This window comes from Drosophila virilis, chromosome 2 (assembly GCF_030788295.1).
Source record: "Drosophila virilis strain 15010-1051.87 chromosome 2, Dvir_AGI_RSII-ME, whole genome shotgun sequence".
In the NCBI taxonomy this organism is placed as follows: Eukaryota; Metazoa; Arthropoda; class Insecta; order Diptera; family Drosophilidae; genus Drosophila; species Drosophila virilis.
Window position 1 is genome coordinate 5191359 of NC_091544.1, and position 16457 is coordinate 5207815.

At 40.0% G+C, this 16457-nt stretch overlaps 1 protein-coding gene across 4 annotated transcripts in view; it reads left to right on the forward strand.

Annotated features, from left to right (window-relative positions):
• The window catches only part of Dop1R1 (Dopamine 1-like receptor 1), a 34716-nt gene that overhangs the window by 9572 nt on the left and 8687 nt on the right, over nucleotides 1–16457 (forward strand). The window contains exons 2-5 of one of the 4 annotated variants that reach the window (XM_002054742.4): nucleotides 5481–5586; nucleotides 5916–6095; nucleotides 9601–9730; nucleotides 15579–15824. In XM_002054742.4, coding sequence (XP_002054778.3) covers nucleotides 5481–5586; nucleotides 5916–6095; nucleotides 9601–9730; nucleotides 15579–15824 — 662 coding nt within the window. Of the gene's footprint in view, nucleotides 1–5480; nucleotides 5587–5915; nucleotides 6096–8973; nucleotides 9228–9600; nucleotides 9731–15578; nucleotides 16235–16457 lie in introns of those variants that run through there. The other 3 variants (XM_032439074.2, XM_070207033.1, XM_070207034.1) reach the window with 3 other exon arrangements.

Sequence of the window (16457 nt, forward strand, 5' to 3'; positions counted from 1 at the left end):
TTTACTATATAGATCGTTTACTATATAGATGGGAAAACAAAGTTATTTTTATCAGCCGACTAACCAAAACTATTTGTAATTTAGATACATTGTTAATTTTAATTGTTATCAAAAAAACGTATGTAGCGTGAATTAGCAAAATCTCTTATAATAAAATCTCTAAGAGTTGTTGGTCTAGTTAAGCATTTTCCAAAAAAAAAGTAGTTAAACTTTCGGAGAGTAATCAGAGCAAGAGCATGTACAGGATGCGTGTAGGTGTTGTTTGCATAAATGAATACGAGTACTCGTGAATGTGCGAATGTGGAAAATGCAAGCGGTGTGTCATTTCCTGTGCGGCAACACAGTTGGGAGCGGGGAGCCCCATAGTGTAACCGCGATGGATTCATAACATTTAAGTCACGTGCTCCGATATTTGCATCTGTGAGAAATGGGCGCAATACGGACAATGGGTAGTTATTCACCGGATAGTTGGTAACATTGTAGAAATCTATTCCATGTACTTATATATGTGTGTACTTGTAAAATAGCTGAGTCCAAAGTTATTTCTCATTTTAATGGATTCTTTTGAAATACTTGAGACTGGCTTCTCGAAACCTAAGCAACTAGTAGCCCGCCCGCTTGGCTGTTTGTCCTGAAAATGAAATAACAGCAGTTCAAGTGGCGGAACTGCTCAAATGACACTGTAAAGCGAGTAAAATAAACAGGCTTCATTGGTTCTTTAAGCTGGCGAATGAAACGAAGATGGGGCCCCAGCTCGATGTGCCTGTTGCCTTTAGTGTTGCCACTGCTGTTGGTTTTGCTTATTATGCGCGTGCTGTGTTGTGTTCTTGCTGTGCTTGTAAATCACACTACTTCCGGCGGGCGCTTATATTTACACTTATACACTTGCCTTCAAGGAAACGCACAAACAGACAGTCAGACAGTCGGACAGACAATCCGGTAGATAGGCAAGAGGCGTGCTGCCGTTGGCAACAGTTTTCTGCAATTGTTTCTGTGGTTGTTGCTGTTTTTATTGTTGTTGTCATTGTTGTTTGGGCACAGGTTTTGCCACTTGCCTTTTGCGCAATATTATTGTAGTCAGCTTTGTTGCGTTGCTCGCTTGGCCGCCGCTGGCTGCCAATTTGTCCGTCTCCTTGTTGTGTGTGCCTAAGTGTGGGTGTTTTGACGTTTAATCAACGCATTGTGCCATTTAACTTTACAAACAGAGCCTAAGCGCCTACACACACGCACCACACACACAGTCGCACACACACAAAGCAATTTCGTGCGGCCTGTCGTTTTGTGTCCCTCTTTTCTGTATCTGCTGGTGACCCTCTGCTTTCCTTCTATATGTATTCGTCTGCCTTATCCGGAGCAGATTAATAACAATCCGGCTACATGAAAACACTCTCAAGTGCTGTTTAAAATTGTATAAGAAGTCATATTGGTCACCGAAGGCTAACTAGCAATAAGCTAGGCAATGTTGCATTCCAAATGCAAGCCACTTTTTCATTTCCTAAATTAAGGTTTTTATATATTCATCCTGCCCAAATGTTGCCCAAGGACAACTACAAGGGGAATTACACTGAACAATTTCTAAGTATCATCGGTACTTGATTCTTGGGTAATAATAATAATAAAAAATAAAATAAAAAACAAGATAAATTACTTGGAATTTCAAATTTCGAATTACATGTAGCTTTTTTTCATCCTAGCGAAAAACAAATTCTTTGAAAACATTAGTATAATTGTTTTATAATGTTTATAGTGTAAGCTCTTTAAATATCTAGTCAGAAAAGAAAGTAATAAGATTCCGCTGAACAAAGGGGAAAACTCGAAAGTGTTTATGTTGGGAATACAACATGAGCCTATTCCTTGTAGGAACTTAGTAATACTTCTGTGGCTACCCTCTGCAGCTGTCTTCTGACATTTGTTGTCCAATTTTATTGCCAATTAAATGCAGCAGCTGCTATTCCCGTTCCCATGTCTAGCGTCTAACCTTTGTTTATTATTCTATTACACACTCACACATCTACAAAGTGTTGTGAAGTCTATGAAGCGGATTCTGTTAAGCTCTTTCCATGCTAATTGTTTCAATTGCAACTGTTGAAATTAAATAGTTAAAAATCAGAATTTAATAAAGCCCGTTCTGAATGTGTGTTATGCGTGTAATGCCATAAAAAGTAGCTCTACATTTATTCCAGCGGTCATTTATCAAGGGCACTTTTATTTTATTTTATTTTTATTTAATGTCCATTGTTGATTGTAAACGGAATTTTAATAATGTAAATACAAAAATAAGGAAGAGAAGCACTAACCAATACCGTACTGCCTCACTATGCGCTACCCTGTGCTCAGTCTTGATGGAATGATGTACAATATTTTATCGAGTATTGTTTGCTAAATGTTGATATTTTAGTCAAAATTCACTTAAAAATTAGTATAGCTGGAGCGTTTCAACCTAATCTGCTGCGATATAAAAGTTCAATGCTTAAATAGTCACGAAGTTGCTGCTCTCTATTAACTATTTTATAATACCAGTTTTGAGCAGGCATTGTGTGCAGGGTGTTTAAACGTTGTGATGTTTGACAGCGTTTAAAATCTGTTCATTTAATGAATTTGTTTGTGTCAGCCTTTGAACACTCAAAAGCAATTAATGTAATTTTTGTATAATCTCAAGAGTCTTTTTTATTCACACAATGAGCTAATGATCAGCGTATGAAAAACTGAAGCTCTGCGTGCCAATTAAGCCCGTTTATTGTAAATTCAAGCATAATCCTTAAATATTGCACTTAAATAATTATATAAATATTGATGAATCTACACTGGTAGTTGACTCAGTTGGCCATTTTCTGACAATCAATGTTGGCCAAGGTTTGCATAAATAATTCATACTGCTTGAATGTAAAGCAGCAACACGATGTCGAAGCTGAAAACACCTTTGGGCTCACTGTGAGCCGGGCAATTACTTACTTAAACGTAATTAGTAAATTATGAAATTTAACTAGAAAATTGTGCAAGCGACGCACCGACAAATGTTGATTCAAGAAGCTTATGTTAATATTGAAATTGAAATTTAACCCATTAAATATTCAAATCAACTTAACATTGAAAAGCCACAAACACAAGCCCCTAAACTCCTCAAGTTGAATAATTTATACAACATCGCTTTGAATAACGTTTTGTTTCATTCAATACATCTTGCTTTGCCCATATCTGTAATTCGAATCTCGAAAATCTGACACTTTAGAGGCTTAATTGGAATATCCATTGCACTTTTGACATCTTGTTATTTATTGAATTTTATTGACTCTCAAAGCCTTAACGCATTTCTCATCTATTGGCGTAAAATATGGGGTGAACGCCGCCGGGTCATGTAATTAGGGCTGCGTTTTTCAAGCAATTAGCAGCTTTTAAGCAGCTTATACAATGCATCCACAAAAACTCAAAAGCGCTCAGTAAAATTAATTTAATAAATTTAGCAGCAGTTAAAAGGTGTACACATATTCCCTTGTTATTTTCTTTCCTCGACTGCAGACAAGTTAAATATACTTTTGCAGCAATGGCAATTTTATGTTTAAATTAATTAATTGCATGTGTCAGCGGTTTTGAGGCTGCTTTTTAGCATTCTCATTTGCATTTTTGCTGCTTATGTTTTTGTGTGCGTACATTTCTGTGGGAAATAAATGTTACACATACGCCTCGTGGGTCGCACAAAAAGAGCTGTCAAGCGTGCGTGCGCTGAGAACATTGAATACCCTTTCGTATAAAAAAATGTACACTGTGCATTTTGTTTCATATACCTTCCTTTGTATAAAATCATATGAATCTACGAGACCAGGGAAATTACGAACATTTGGAACACATAACGATAGTAACATAAATAAATCTAATGAGGTGAAAGAATAAGAACTTGAGAAACAAAAATATTATTTAAAAAAGGAAAATTAAAAATGTCAACTGATAACTGATTGTACAAAATTTAGAAGAATTTGACTAATTGCACTTTCCTTATTTTATGCACATTTTGACTACTCTTCAATTCCGAAAAGCCTAAAAAGTTGTTAAGGCTTCATTTGTGAGCGAAAAAAATCTCTGATTTAAAAAAGCTTTTACGCAATGATAGGAAGGCACTAGTATAGTCATATATTTTATTCCTTTTGAAGTGAATAGGGAATTTCATTTTCTTTTTATAATGAATGAAAGTCAATTATTTTTTTTTAATTAAAAACTGTTTTTTTTTGTGAACAAGTTTTGCTGCTTATAAGTCTAGACCGTTGCAAACTTTGAGTGAAAGCTATTATACCTTCGTCTGGCATCTGAAGAGTGAAAATCATTATTCACAAGGGTTGTCTGGCTTGCATATTAATGCTGCCGAGTGGTCATAACAGCAGAGCTGGAAAGCCTACGCATTCGTTATCCTTGGACCATGTAGACCTTCAAATATTTTCAACGTTATAATTGAATTTTTTTTATTTTGTATTTGGCTTGGCATTGCATGCTGAGTTTTCGTAGCTGGACTCACAATTAATAAATTCATTCGGCCAACTCGATTCACATATAGGAGCAGCGCTCAGTTGTGGTTGGCAATCGAATTAAATTCATGCTTGTGTAGCATTGGCCACCTACCCGAAGGCAAAGATGAGCCAACCACAGAAATGCCAACATGGAAATACATACATAGCCGAAATGCCAAGCACATACACGAATGCACACGCACTCGCAGACAGACTTGCGGACTGGCAAAACCACACTGCAAATTCACACTGACAGACGCACAGCCCAGCTGGATTGGTATCGGATTAGTTTTACAAATTAATTATATAATGGCCTAGAAATTTAGCATTTCAAGCGTAATAGAATAAAAGTTTGTCGAGTTTAATTATGAATAATGCGGTTTGCTTTGCCTTCTGTCTTATGTCTTGGCCCCAACCAAGTGCGTCGCTCCCAAGCAACCGCAAACGCCGAATGATTGATAGTTTCTATGATAGGCCCAGCCAACCGCAGCAAGACATGTTAACCACAGACAACAAACCAACCACGCACCACAAGGCTCTGTTTGTTGAAGGGGATGCCGAGGAGTACACATCGTAATTGAACATCGGAGACCAGCGAAAACTAATGCTTGTCGTTTAATTAGTGTAAAATGTTTCATTCTCGAGCAGTTTGTGTCACATACACAATTTATATATTTAATTAGTTTAGCGTAAGGCCAAAGTCAAAGCCTTTGATGTTAATTAAAACTTGCCGTAGCCCCCGCACTCTGTTTATACTAAAAAGCCGCGTTGCCCCATGTTTTCCATGTGGCAACTTAAATGTCAAGTAATTAAGAGGGAAATTCACAGAGACAAAGGATAATATGCTGGCATGGGCTGGCAAAGCATATGTTGCCAATGCAAGAATAAAGTGGCTGGCCATAGAATAAGAGACTTGTTAGTTTTGTTGTGGTTTAGTTAAAAGTCACTTAAAATTATATTCTTTATCTCCTTTTGACATTGCAGCTGACATCGTATTTCAATGAGACGAGCTGGACAAACGCCTCTGAAATGGATACAATAGTTGGTGAGGAACCGGAACCGCTCTCACTTGTGTCAATTGTAGTTGTTGGTAAAGTAAATGTCGTTGAACGTCTAACAAGCGAAACAGACACCGGCATCGTCTCCACCCGCAACATTCGCATCATCCGCACCATCACCACCACCTGCACGCGTACTTGTCCACTTTGCACAGTACACAACAAAATATTTGCTGTTCAATTAGCGCACAGAAACGCATGTGGCCCTATTATACAAACAAACACTCGCACGCGGACACACTTATGCACACGCACACATTCTTGTCATTGGTTCGACCCCCTTATGTATGCTATATTTATGAATGTTCACGTTTCCTTTCTACAATACACATCTAATCTGACACTTTCTGCCCCGCCGTAGGCGTCTTTTTATCGTTGCTGATATTCCTTTCGGTTGCCGGCAATATACTCGTCTGCCTGGCCATCTATACGGAGCGCAGCCTGCGCCGCATTGGCAATTTGTTTCTGGCCTCATTAGCGATTGCGGATCTGTTTGTGGCCTCTCTGGTGATGACATTCGCGGGCGTCAACGATTTGCTTGGTAAGTACGAATATCATTCGCAGACAGTGTAACGGAAATTTGCAATTGAAATTGCCGAGCAATAAATTTATGTAAAATGCTGCAGGCTGTCGCACAAATAAACCACTCGACAACATGCAAAAACTGCGCCTGCATGGGGCTAATGGAACAAGTTGGTGGGGTAATGGGGACGTTCGTGTGAGCCCATTTGACATGCCTGGCAGCGCTTAAAGCGGGGATCTTGTGGGGCTATGTACAGTGCCTTTTAAAGTGTCAGCTGCACTGTCGCGCCGGTTGAGTGCTCACAAAGCCAGTCCTCCACTGAGTGCACAATACACATGCCGCCGCATGCAGTCGCCTGCAAAAAGGTGAAACTACTTAGCCAACAGGAATTTTCATTTTTTGCCATGGCTCAGCCTCAGTTTCACTGCTTTTAGCTAATATACAAAGTTTACTTGCAAGCCACAAATACATGCTTTATATAGGAATTATTATGCTTTGACTACACTCAACCATAATGACAGAGCCCAAGTGAGCTGCAGCTGAAGCCTTGAATTCTTGAAGTCTTTTAATTTGATGTTGACAGAGCTATCAGGTTATCAGCAGGCGAAAGCTTAGACTCACCGAAGCAGTTGTTCTCTTGAGAGTTTTGCATTTGAAGTGGTTAAATCGCGTTCTTTAAATTTAAATTCAAGCCTTAAATGGACGACTTCGAAAATGGCTGGCAAATTAGCGATAGGCGAAGACGCTTTGAAGACTTGCTGGCAGTAACTGGGAGCTACCACAACTAATATATAGATGACATGTTCGGCCTGAGACAGTGTGCAGCTGGCCTCAATGCGTATTCAGCGAGTACCCAATGAGAGGGCAAAGCACAAACAAATACATAGGTTGGAGGAAATGTGCTGAAGTCTAGTGATGCGTTACATCGGCAGCAAAACAGAACAGAACAGAGATACAAACTGGTCTCTATGTGTGCCATATATGAAGTTGTATGTTTGTGATTCCGTTTGTCTGCTTGGGCGTAAAAATAATAAACGGCTTTGCTACTTCAATAAGGATTCCGAACTTGGTCCTGGATTCAGGCACTTCTGATGCTGCTGCTGCTGCTTAAGCGGAAAGTGTGAAAAAATAAATAAAAATACTCTGCTTGCGAGAGTGTTGAAGACAAACAACATCTGGAGTGCCAGCTGAGGTGCCTAAGGGCCAGCATATATGTCGTAGTACACATGCGGATCGAGAGCTGTTCAGCCAAATTATTTTCGACAAAGTGCCGGCAAACATGAGCCTGTGAGGGTGCCAGTAAAACAACATTCGGCACGCTCCAAGGCTGGCAAATCAGCAAATAAACGCACAAGCTCCAGAATATTTATACAAATTTGAGCAACAACAGGCCACAGGGACTCTGGGAGGTGGCAACAGCTGCGCCAGTTCACAAAATATACAAGCAAAGTCATTGAATATACTCATATCGCAGATTGGGCACAAGCACTAAGTATTTATAAATATATATAGACCTGTATGCCCTGAAAGCAGCTCGAATTATTTGTCGATTCGTCGACTTGCCCGCCTGTGAATGTAAGTGCTCGTTTCAAGGAGCCGGGAGCAATGCTTAAAAACTCACAATGCCATTGTCAAGAGATGTGAATGTGAATTCACACTAGTCTAAGGATGTAACCTGCAATGCTGTGTCATATTTTATACATTTTTTTTTGTGTGTATATATAGACATATATATTTACAAATCATCCTTGTCGCAATATCTCATAAAGCTTGACAGACGGCCTGAAAGGGCATATCAGAATATTTATCATCGGCTTTAAATTGTCAAAGGGTATGCATTAACGGAGCATAATTGATACCAATTCCCAGCTGGATTGCTATGTGGCGCTCACAATCAGTGAATAAACGGGTTGAGTGGTTAAAATTGAAAACTTTAAATTTATGTCAATCAAATAACTTACTGACATGCTTATAAAACATTTAAATTGGGGGCTTCAATTAATTCATTTTGGTAGTGGGGCATAGTTTGTTGGTCTCGACCGTTGAAAAATATCAGGTATAAACTGTTTGTAGTCAGAGAAATGTTCTTTTCACACATAAATTATAAAAAATAACCTGTGCCACAAGGTTTCCTATTTATATTAAACTATGTACTTGTAAGGAAATTAAAAAGTCAAGCACGTTTAAAAAGTCGATAAAGAAACCATTGAGAAGTCGATATCTTGCAGCCAGATATCTGCAGTAGAGTGCGATGGCAGATAACTATTGAAAGCGGTCTGTAATGATGGCATAGCCTTTTTGCTTACGCGTCACATACTCAGCGCTAAAGAGCTATATCCTGTGCCACACATGGCGCAGCATAAAAGCCATCATAAGCATGATGTATGCATGTCAACAAATATCATGAAATCAGCGCCCACCCACGCGTAGTAAATAAATGTGTTTGGCTTTGAGATCTGATATTGAATTTATCGTGACCCCACATTTATGTATTTATGCGTGCGATGGTGATTTCCCACACGGGTTCAATGGACACAGCACCGGACATCCGTTTCGGTTGTTAGTTCAGAGCACGCCCAGACCTTTCACGAGGTTCTGGGCGCTCGAATCGCTTTCCGATTCCTTTTTCATAATTACAGCGCACTTACAGAAATGCCATGAAAAGGGCTCATTTTATTTCTGCCACAAAGAGTCATATGTATATATATGAACATATTGAAATACAGAGGCTGAGGCTGACGGGAAACGGAAATTAATTTATGAAATCGTTTAAACTCAATTTGCGTTACGAATAAGCAAATAAAAACTGGCATGCTTGCAAGACTACTATAGTTTTGATAGCCTGAACGACAGCCACATTCCGTAGAATTTTAGCCGAGAAGAGAACTTGTGCTCTCGGCTTAATCATATTTTGTATTATTATTTTGTAAGTCGCTCAAGAAAATAGTTTCAACGTTTCTGTTTTTGATAACAAACTGAATTCGATGCTTGTACATTTAATTCAGAGTGACAGCATTATTCGTAAGCCTTTCCAAGGAGGAAATATATTTGAAAATTTTCCAAGCAGATTCAGTTTACTTGAACAGGACAACAGGGACATTTAAAATATTCACATATATGCTTCACATGGAGCACTTGATAAGCTGCATGGTAAACTAACATGCTAGCATGCTAGTCACTTTGCATTTTCTGAGCATACCCTTTCATTAACTGAGGGATATTTAAGTCGATGGACTCAGTGGCCTTTTTTTTGTTGCTCGTTACATATGCTGTTGTTACATTTACTGGCGTTGTCGAGAAAATTAAGAATTTCCCTCTTGCCCCTGTCAACCGGAACATGGCAATTTCCGCTCCAGCTCGTATTTATCCACTTACATTGCATTTACCCAGTGGATCAGTCGTATGCAAAAAGTTATTAAGTATTTTTCACAAGCAATCAGTCCGGCAGTTAGTCAATCATTCGGCCAATCAATCAATCAATCAATCAAGAGCTCAACTATTAAAATTTTTTGTTGTATTTCAGGCTATTGGATCTTTGGTGCAGAGTTTTGTGATACTTGGGTGGCCTTTGATGTCATGTGCTCGACGGCATCTATTTTGAATCTGTGCGCCATATCCATGGACCGTTACATACACATCAAGGACCCGCTCAGGTGAGTACCGTAACTAATCATGATGATGACAACGCTGATGAAACTGTCACATGCATGAATTACACAATTTATCAATAGCTACAGCAGCCTGTCATCGCGTTCTCCACATGAATCTATCGAAATTAATTGTGCATCGGTCCCCGGCCAGTAGAATGTCCTGTACTAAACGAGCATGTATGTCCCTGCCCCCCCTCTATTGATTTTAGTATTGAGTACCAGAGTTATATGTATTTAGAGCCGAAAGCAGCGCATATTTGTTGTCTGTCAGCAAGTGAGTGGAAAATATTATTGATGTGACATTGACGCTCCAATGAAATCCCGATTAAATATCGATTTATTAAAAACAGACCTGCCAAGTGGCATAGACTGCCCCCCAGCCCCACTGCTGCAATAGCATCAGTCTATCTCATGCATATTGCTCATCCGTCGTGTTGCCATGCACGTCACGTTTCTCATTGCCAGCTCTTGGTCGTTCACTTTGTGGTGCTTCAGGCACTCGACTTGTTTATGGCGCCGCCTCTCATTAATCGCAGCACATAATTGTTTCATTAGTAACAGATTTATTGGGCATTAACAATATTTTATTTATTTTTTGCTTGCTAGCAGGAACAGTACACTCTTCGCATGGATGTGGCTTCATTTTTCTGCGCTGTGTGCTAAGCTTTATTAAGCACTTTTGCTGCATCACGAGCCCCTGATTTGTGGCTTTAGTTAGGCAAACAGGCACTTAGTATATACTTCAACTTATTCCGCAAGTCATTCCAATAAGCCAAACGACTATCCTAATAGCTTTTCAATTGACCATCTATGGCGGAACTGAAAGAAAGCTGAACACAATAACTTCGGCACTTTTGTACTTTCCTGATTGAAATATCCAAATGACCTTTTTCTTAAAAAAAAAATTAAGTGTGCTAGTAGAGAATTGAAATTTCGGGGTCGGCGTTGCAGTTTATATTTTAGCATAAGCTGTACCTTTAATTGTAGTTACCCGAAAACAGTCAGAAAATAATTTTTTCTCAAAAACCAACTCAATGCATAAATATAAAAGGCCACAACCATTATATGTATTTCTCTTGCCCTATTTGTTTAATAGTCTTCCCACGTTCATAAATGAAATATGCTTATAAATAGAACATTCAGCTTGTAGCCCTAATAGTATAACCTACACGCGATTAGGCGAATGACAAAAAGATCAGAATTGAGCATAGACTTTTTAGCCTTATATGAGCTAAGTACTCTAGGAAATTGCCACTCAATTTTTATGTACTTCCTTCGCTTAGGTCATAAAGAATTCCAGCCATTAGCGCTGTTCGAGTTCTGTTATTTCTTAAAGGTGCACGAATTTCACCTGCTGCCACCAATTTAAACTTAAGCTTTCACACACTTACACACACACATAGATGTGTTTCCCTGTAAGTACATATGTGTGTGCTTGACAAACACAATGAAATTGTGCCAACTCAGCTGCTCTCAAGCGTTGCTGTGCCGTGTCTAATGCCTGGGTGTGACATAACGTCTTGATCGGCTGCTTATATTGCATTCAACTCAACAGTCAACTTGCAAGTTGCGTGTTACGTTTGCTTTGTGGTAGCAGAGCTTCCACTGCCTGTCGAAACAAGAAGCAGGAACGGACAATGGCCAATACAGAAAGTGGAAACAACTTTATCAGCGTTTCGTTTGGGCCTCATTGTGACACAACAATTGTGTGTTAATTAAATTTTTTTTTTGGCAACGCCGCAACCACAAAACGGGAAACCAACCAAAATTCGGAAGCTCAAATAAAACAATTTTTTGACAAAATCAAACGAAAAATTTATGACATGTCAGCGGCAAGGAACAACAAACTCTTCGCTAGCCACATACACGTGCCTCCCTTAGTTGTGTGTGGCTGTGGGTGTGTTACTGTGTGTGCGTATTGTTCAAAATGACGGGGGCCAAGTCGCTGACAGCCAAAGACAAATTCACAGCAGCTATACAAACGAAATTAATGTGGCTCAGCGGCTGTTAGGGGCATGGCCAGCGGGTGGTAGAAAGTGGTCATCGTTTGAAAAAAAAAAGCTGTTCTCCACATATGACAACGAGACATTTCTGGCTGTGGGTAGCACGCTGGCAGCTGCTGTCGCTGTTGCGAAGAGCCATAATAAATCCTTTGATGCTATTTTCAGCACAAGCCAAGAGTGGCACAGATAAGAGTGCTCTAGTGGAGACTGCGCGAATAGGGGATACCCTGCAATCAAGCAGGCAGCGCTATTTGGTGCGGCTGTGATTGTTCCTCCCTTAGCATAACATTATGGAATATATATTTGTGATTTACTGTGGTGTTCACTGCCCAATTTTTCTGACAATTGCACTATATTATGTAAAGCATGCCAAGAGTAACATTTTTCGTGTTTCATACCATTCTAGTTCTTGTAAGCTATACAATGTGTTCAAAGAATAGGTTTTCGATATCGATATCTATGGACTTAATTTGAAATTTCAAGTCCGACAAACAAACGGACTCAACTACATACACCTAGCTATTCATGATGACAAAAACTATTTCATGGAGTTGCAGATGTCTCCTTCTGCCTTTCACATACATTTTCACAAAGTTATTAAACCCTTTTTTTTCTCATTTTCAATGGGTTCAGGGTATCAAAATATTTAGCCCATCACCAGCCACCACATTCCCGCTGCTTGCTGTCCATCGTCTGTCTATTTATGCGCTTACTTTCTAGCTTACTGGCATTTGTTGCTTCACTTGCACCTGCCACGTCTGACATGCCGCAAGCTACAGTTTGGTCGTTTATTAAAAATGTTACACAACATTCGTATAGAATCGCCACACGCCCTCTTTGTTGGCATGTGTGTGTTTGTGAATTAAATTAGATTTTTTATTTGGAAACCTTCTCTGAACATAACGAGTTGAAGTACTTCATCCACTTGCCAAAGTGGACTTGCTCGTAAACTGCGGATTTAGGTGGCATATTTTTTGCTGGCCAAAACAACGGAATGCAAAAAGTTTGCTGGCAATTTCATTAATTTTAGAGTGATTCAAAGCTGCTACAGTAGCTTCTCTTAATTATGCCATGAAAAGTTTTTTATATTAAGTGAAAATTTATTAAGCCATCATTTTTGAGATAAATGGCAGTTCAACTTAATCAAGCTGTGTATGCTATTGAGTTAACAGCTACATTTTGTAGCTAAAAATAATTTGTTGAGAGAATTTCTTAGGGAAATATTTTAGAATTTTATATTACTTTTCATTATCTCAGGCACAACAATTTTTGTCCCTTAACTGAATGTTGCTTGAGGAGAAACAAAGGCATTGCGCAGTTTTTTCCATTTTTCCATTTTGCATTTGACCTACAGGCCAATTTAAATACATTTAAATCTAGTTTGGCTACTGCGTACCCCTGCGCCTAAGTCCATTATACTGAGACCCGAGTGTGTCTACGGCCCTTATTTGAGGCGCCAAAACCCTGCCTAGCACTCCTGCGAGAATGCCACGCCCAACTCCCTTGTGATTCTCTCTGGCAGCAAAAATACCACGCGTAACAGCACATTTATGACTCTATTTCTTTAATACTCTTTGAAGCTGCATAACAAAGACATATCAAATATCTAAAATAAAAAAAAAATAACATAACAAGCATATCCAATTGATCGAATGTGCAATGTTATTTAGAAAGACAATGTAAAAACTCTAATTAAAAACCGCATCTTCAAGTGTATTTAATCTTCGCCACGCCGAAGAAAATTTATATTATTTTTACGGCCTGGATGTTGATGGGCGTTTGCGTCTGGTTCTGAATACTGCCTGTCTAGCGGTATTAATGCTGGCCCAGCAGGCGTTGGTCTTTATGCAAATCTGATTTATTTGCATGTCAAAGTGGGGACAGCATTTGAGCTCTTCAGTGTTTCTTGCTGCTGCCCGACGTGCCAAAGTTCGCGAACTGCCAGCGCTGGCGTCTCATTAGGGTGGCCAACTTTGCAGCTAAAAATTTTGGCATATTTTCTCAGCGTCTTAGAATAATTGCAAGCGTTTAATTTAATTGCGCCTGCCAAGATTTGCGCGCTGCCAGCAAAAATTGGCTAAAAAAAGGCACTAAAAACATAATTTGAATGAAAAGCGCGTGCAAATCTAATTAGAAGCAGGCGATGACAAAGTTAAAATAATGGTAGAATTAAGAAAAAAAATTTGTTTTGTGCAATAAAATTAAAGCTGGCAGCGTCTGTTATCATCGTAACTGTCAGGCCCAGAGCGAACATATGAGTGCATGCATAAAATTCACTTTAAACTGCAATAAAAAGTGACGCCAACTTTTATGGTGGCCAGAGAGAGACGGCGAACTGAATTGGTTTTGCATGAGCGAGCGAGAGGTACAACAGTTAAGCGACAAAGGCCAACGAGAATGTCGCTTTGGGGAATGTTTGTAATTGTGTGTTTTGGCCTGGTTGGGCGTGGGTTTGGTTTTGGGTTAAGCACACTGTCATATGCCTGCAACACTTGAAAACAACAATAGCAACAACAGCAGCAACAGCATGTGCTTGCAACATTTAAGCACGCTCGCAAAAACTCATAAAACATCACATGACAAGTGGCAAACAAAATAAACGCCCAAGTTAACCGAACTATGCAGTCTTACCCCTCTGCAAGCATAAGCAAAATAGATGGTTGTCATTGTGCGTGCCTGACTGTAATTTCTTAAGTGCGTGTGGCACACACACCCACACACACATACGCACACACACACTGGCAACATTAAATGCAAATGCGGCCAATTTTGCTCTGGGGCTAAGGCACACACACGTTTTCAATTAGCTCTTTGAGACACGATTGGCTGCTCTATCAATGGGCGCGTGTGACGCCACTTGGCACTTGCATAGCAAAGTCTGATGGGTGATATGGGTGCCAGGTGTTTGCACTTTCAGGCAACGCCTGTGCCTCCTTTTACCTGTACCCAAATAGGGACTGAATAGGCTTTGGGCTAGATGCCAACTAAATGGCAACCGCTGCGGGCTGCTGCCGTTGCTGCTCGAATGGAAATCAATTTTGGTGCCATATGAAATCGAATTTGTTTGTGAATACAATTACCTAAACTTCCTTTTCCGTTTCGTAACGCTAGCTTGTCATCTGTAGTATTTTTGGTCGGCGCATTGGGTGAGTGCGTCTTTGTATTGAAATCGAATTATTCTGTTTGATTTCCTGCCCCATGTCTATCGCACAGCCAGCGGTTACATTTGCACAAGCCAAAATGCTGCGGCAAAAGGCAATATATACACACACACACACACACACACACACACGCACATAAAATGCCAACAGCCTTAGGTTTCTGCCTGCTCATTTCCGCTGCTGTAAAAGCAAATTGTGCGTCCGCTGTCAAAATCGAAGTGCTATGAAAAACCGCACACCACGATTTGCATACGTCACTATCACCATATTGCGTTTGCGAATGCTTAATTTTCGTTGGTTTGTGCTGCGGCTGGGTTTCGGTTTAGGTCGATTTACCGCAGACTGTTCTGTTCTATTCTGTTCGGGTAATTAATGACATGCAACAAGGCCTTTCCACTGTGCGTATTACACGAACGCAGCTACGCCTCATGCACACCTTGGGCTAACTGGATTCTGGCCGCTGTATTCCAACACTTGTCGCAAACGCCCCAGAGCTGATGTCGCCCCAGCTGCCTCCAACATGCAAAGCCACAATCACAACAAGGCCCATTTTCTAGTGACTTGCTGCTACCATGCTGAGTTCTTGTTTTTGTTGCCTACCCTTTGCTGCTGGCAACCGCAAGGAGCAATCACAACAACTTCCTATACTCCAAATTGATGTGCACCTTTCCTTCGCTTTCATTGCAGATACGGACGATGGGTGACACGCCGGGTGGCTGTTATTACCATTGCAGCTATTTGGCTGCTGGCAGCGTTCGTCTCGTTTGTGCCCATCTCGCTGGGGATCCATCGACCAGACCAGCCGCTGATTTTCGAGGATAATGGCAAGAAGTACCCCACATGCGCACTGGATCTGACGCCCACGTATGCTGTCGTCTCCAGCTGTATCAGTTTCTACTTTCCCTGCGTGGTCATGATTGGCATTTACTGTCGGTGAGTATGGACGAAAAAGGCCGATGGATGTCATAAAATGCTCTGAAACATGTGCACGTAAAGTACTTATAGTTGGCCCAAAAGCCGCAATTGCACAATTATTCAGCGCTAAAATATGACATTAGAAACAAAAAGAAAAGCCACACAAGAAAATGAAATTCCTGGCAATAACAGGAATGCGAAAAGTTTGAAATGATATTTGCTTTGACGGCGCGTGTCGGAAACGACCCCAACTGTAGGCCAAAAAAATACTCTTACCTTAAACATTTATTTGACCTGTTATAATTTTGTTAAATATTAAAAATTTGCTATGAAATTAACCTTCATTTTATACAAATTATATATAACCTAGTTCCCAGGAATAGGTCTAACAAGTAGACCCTAACACATTTAATTAGGCTCATTAATCTCAAAAACATTAGCTGAGAATAAGGTTAAGTTTCACCGTGCCAACTATCAAATGGGGCTCAAGGAAAAAATAATAAGAATTTGAATATTTTTATGTGTTTCGCAAAGTCGTAAAACGTAAATAATAAAATGTGGTAAACACTTTCGAAATTGTTGTCGCAATGCTGAAAGGCCGCAAGGACTTTGGAGCTGATGTTGCCCAGGCACGAGAAGGGATAAGTGCGA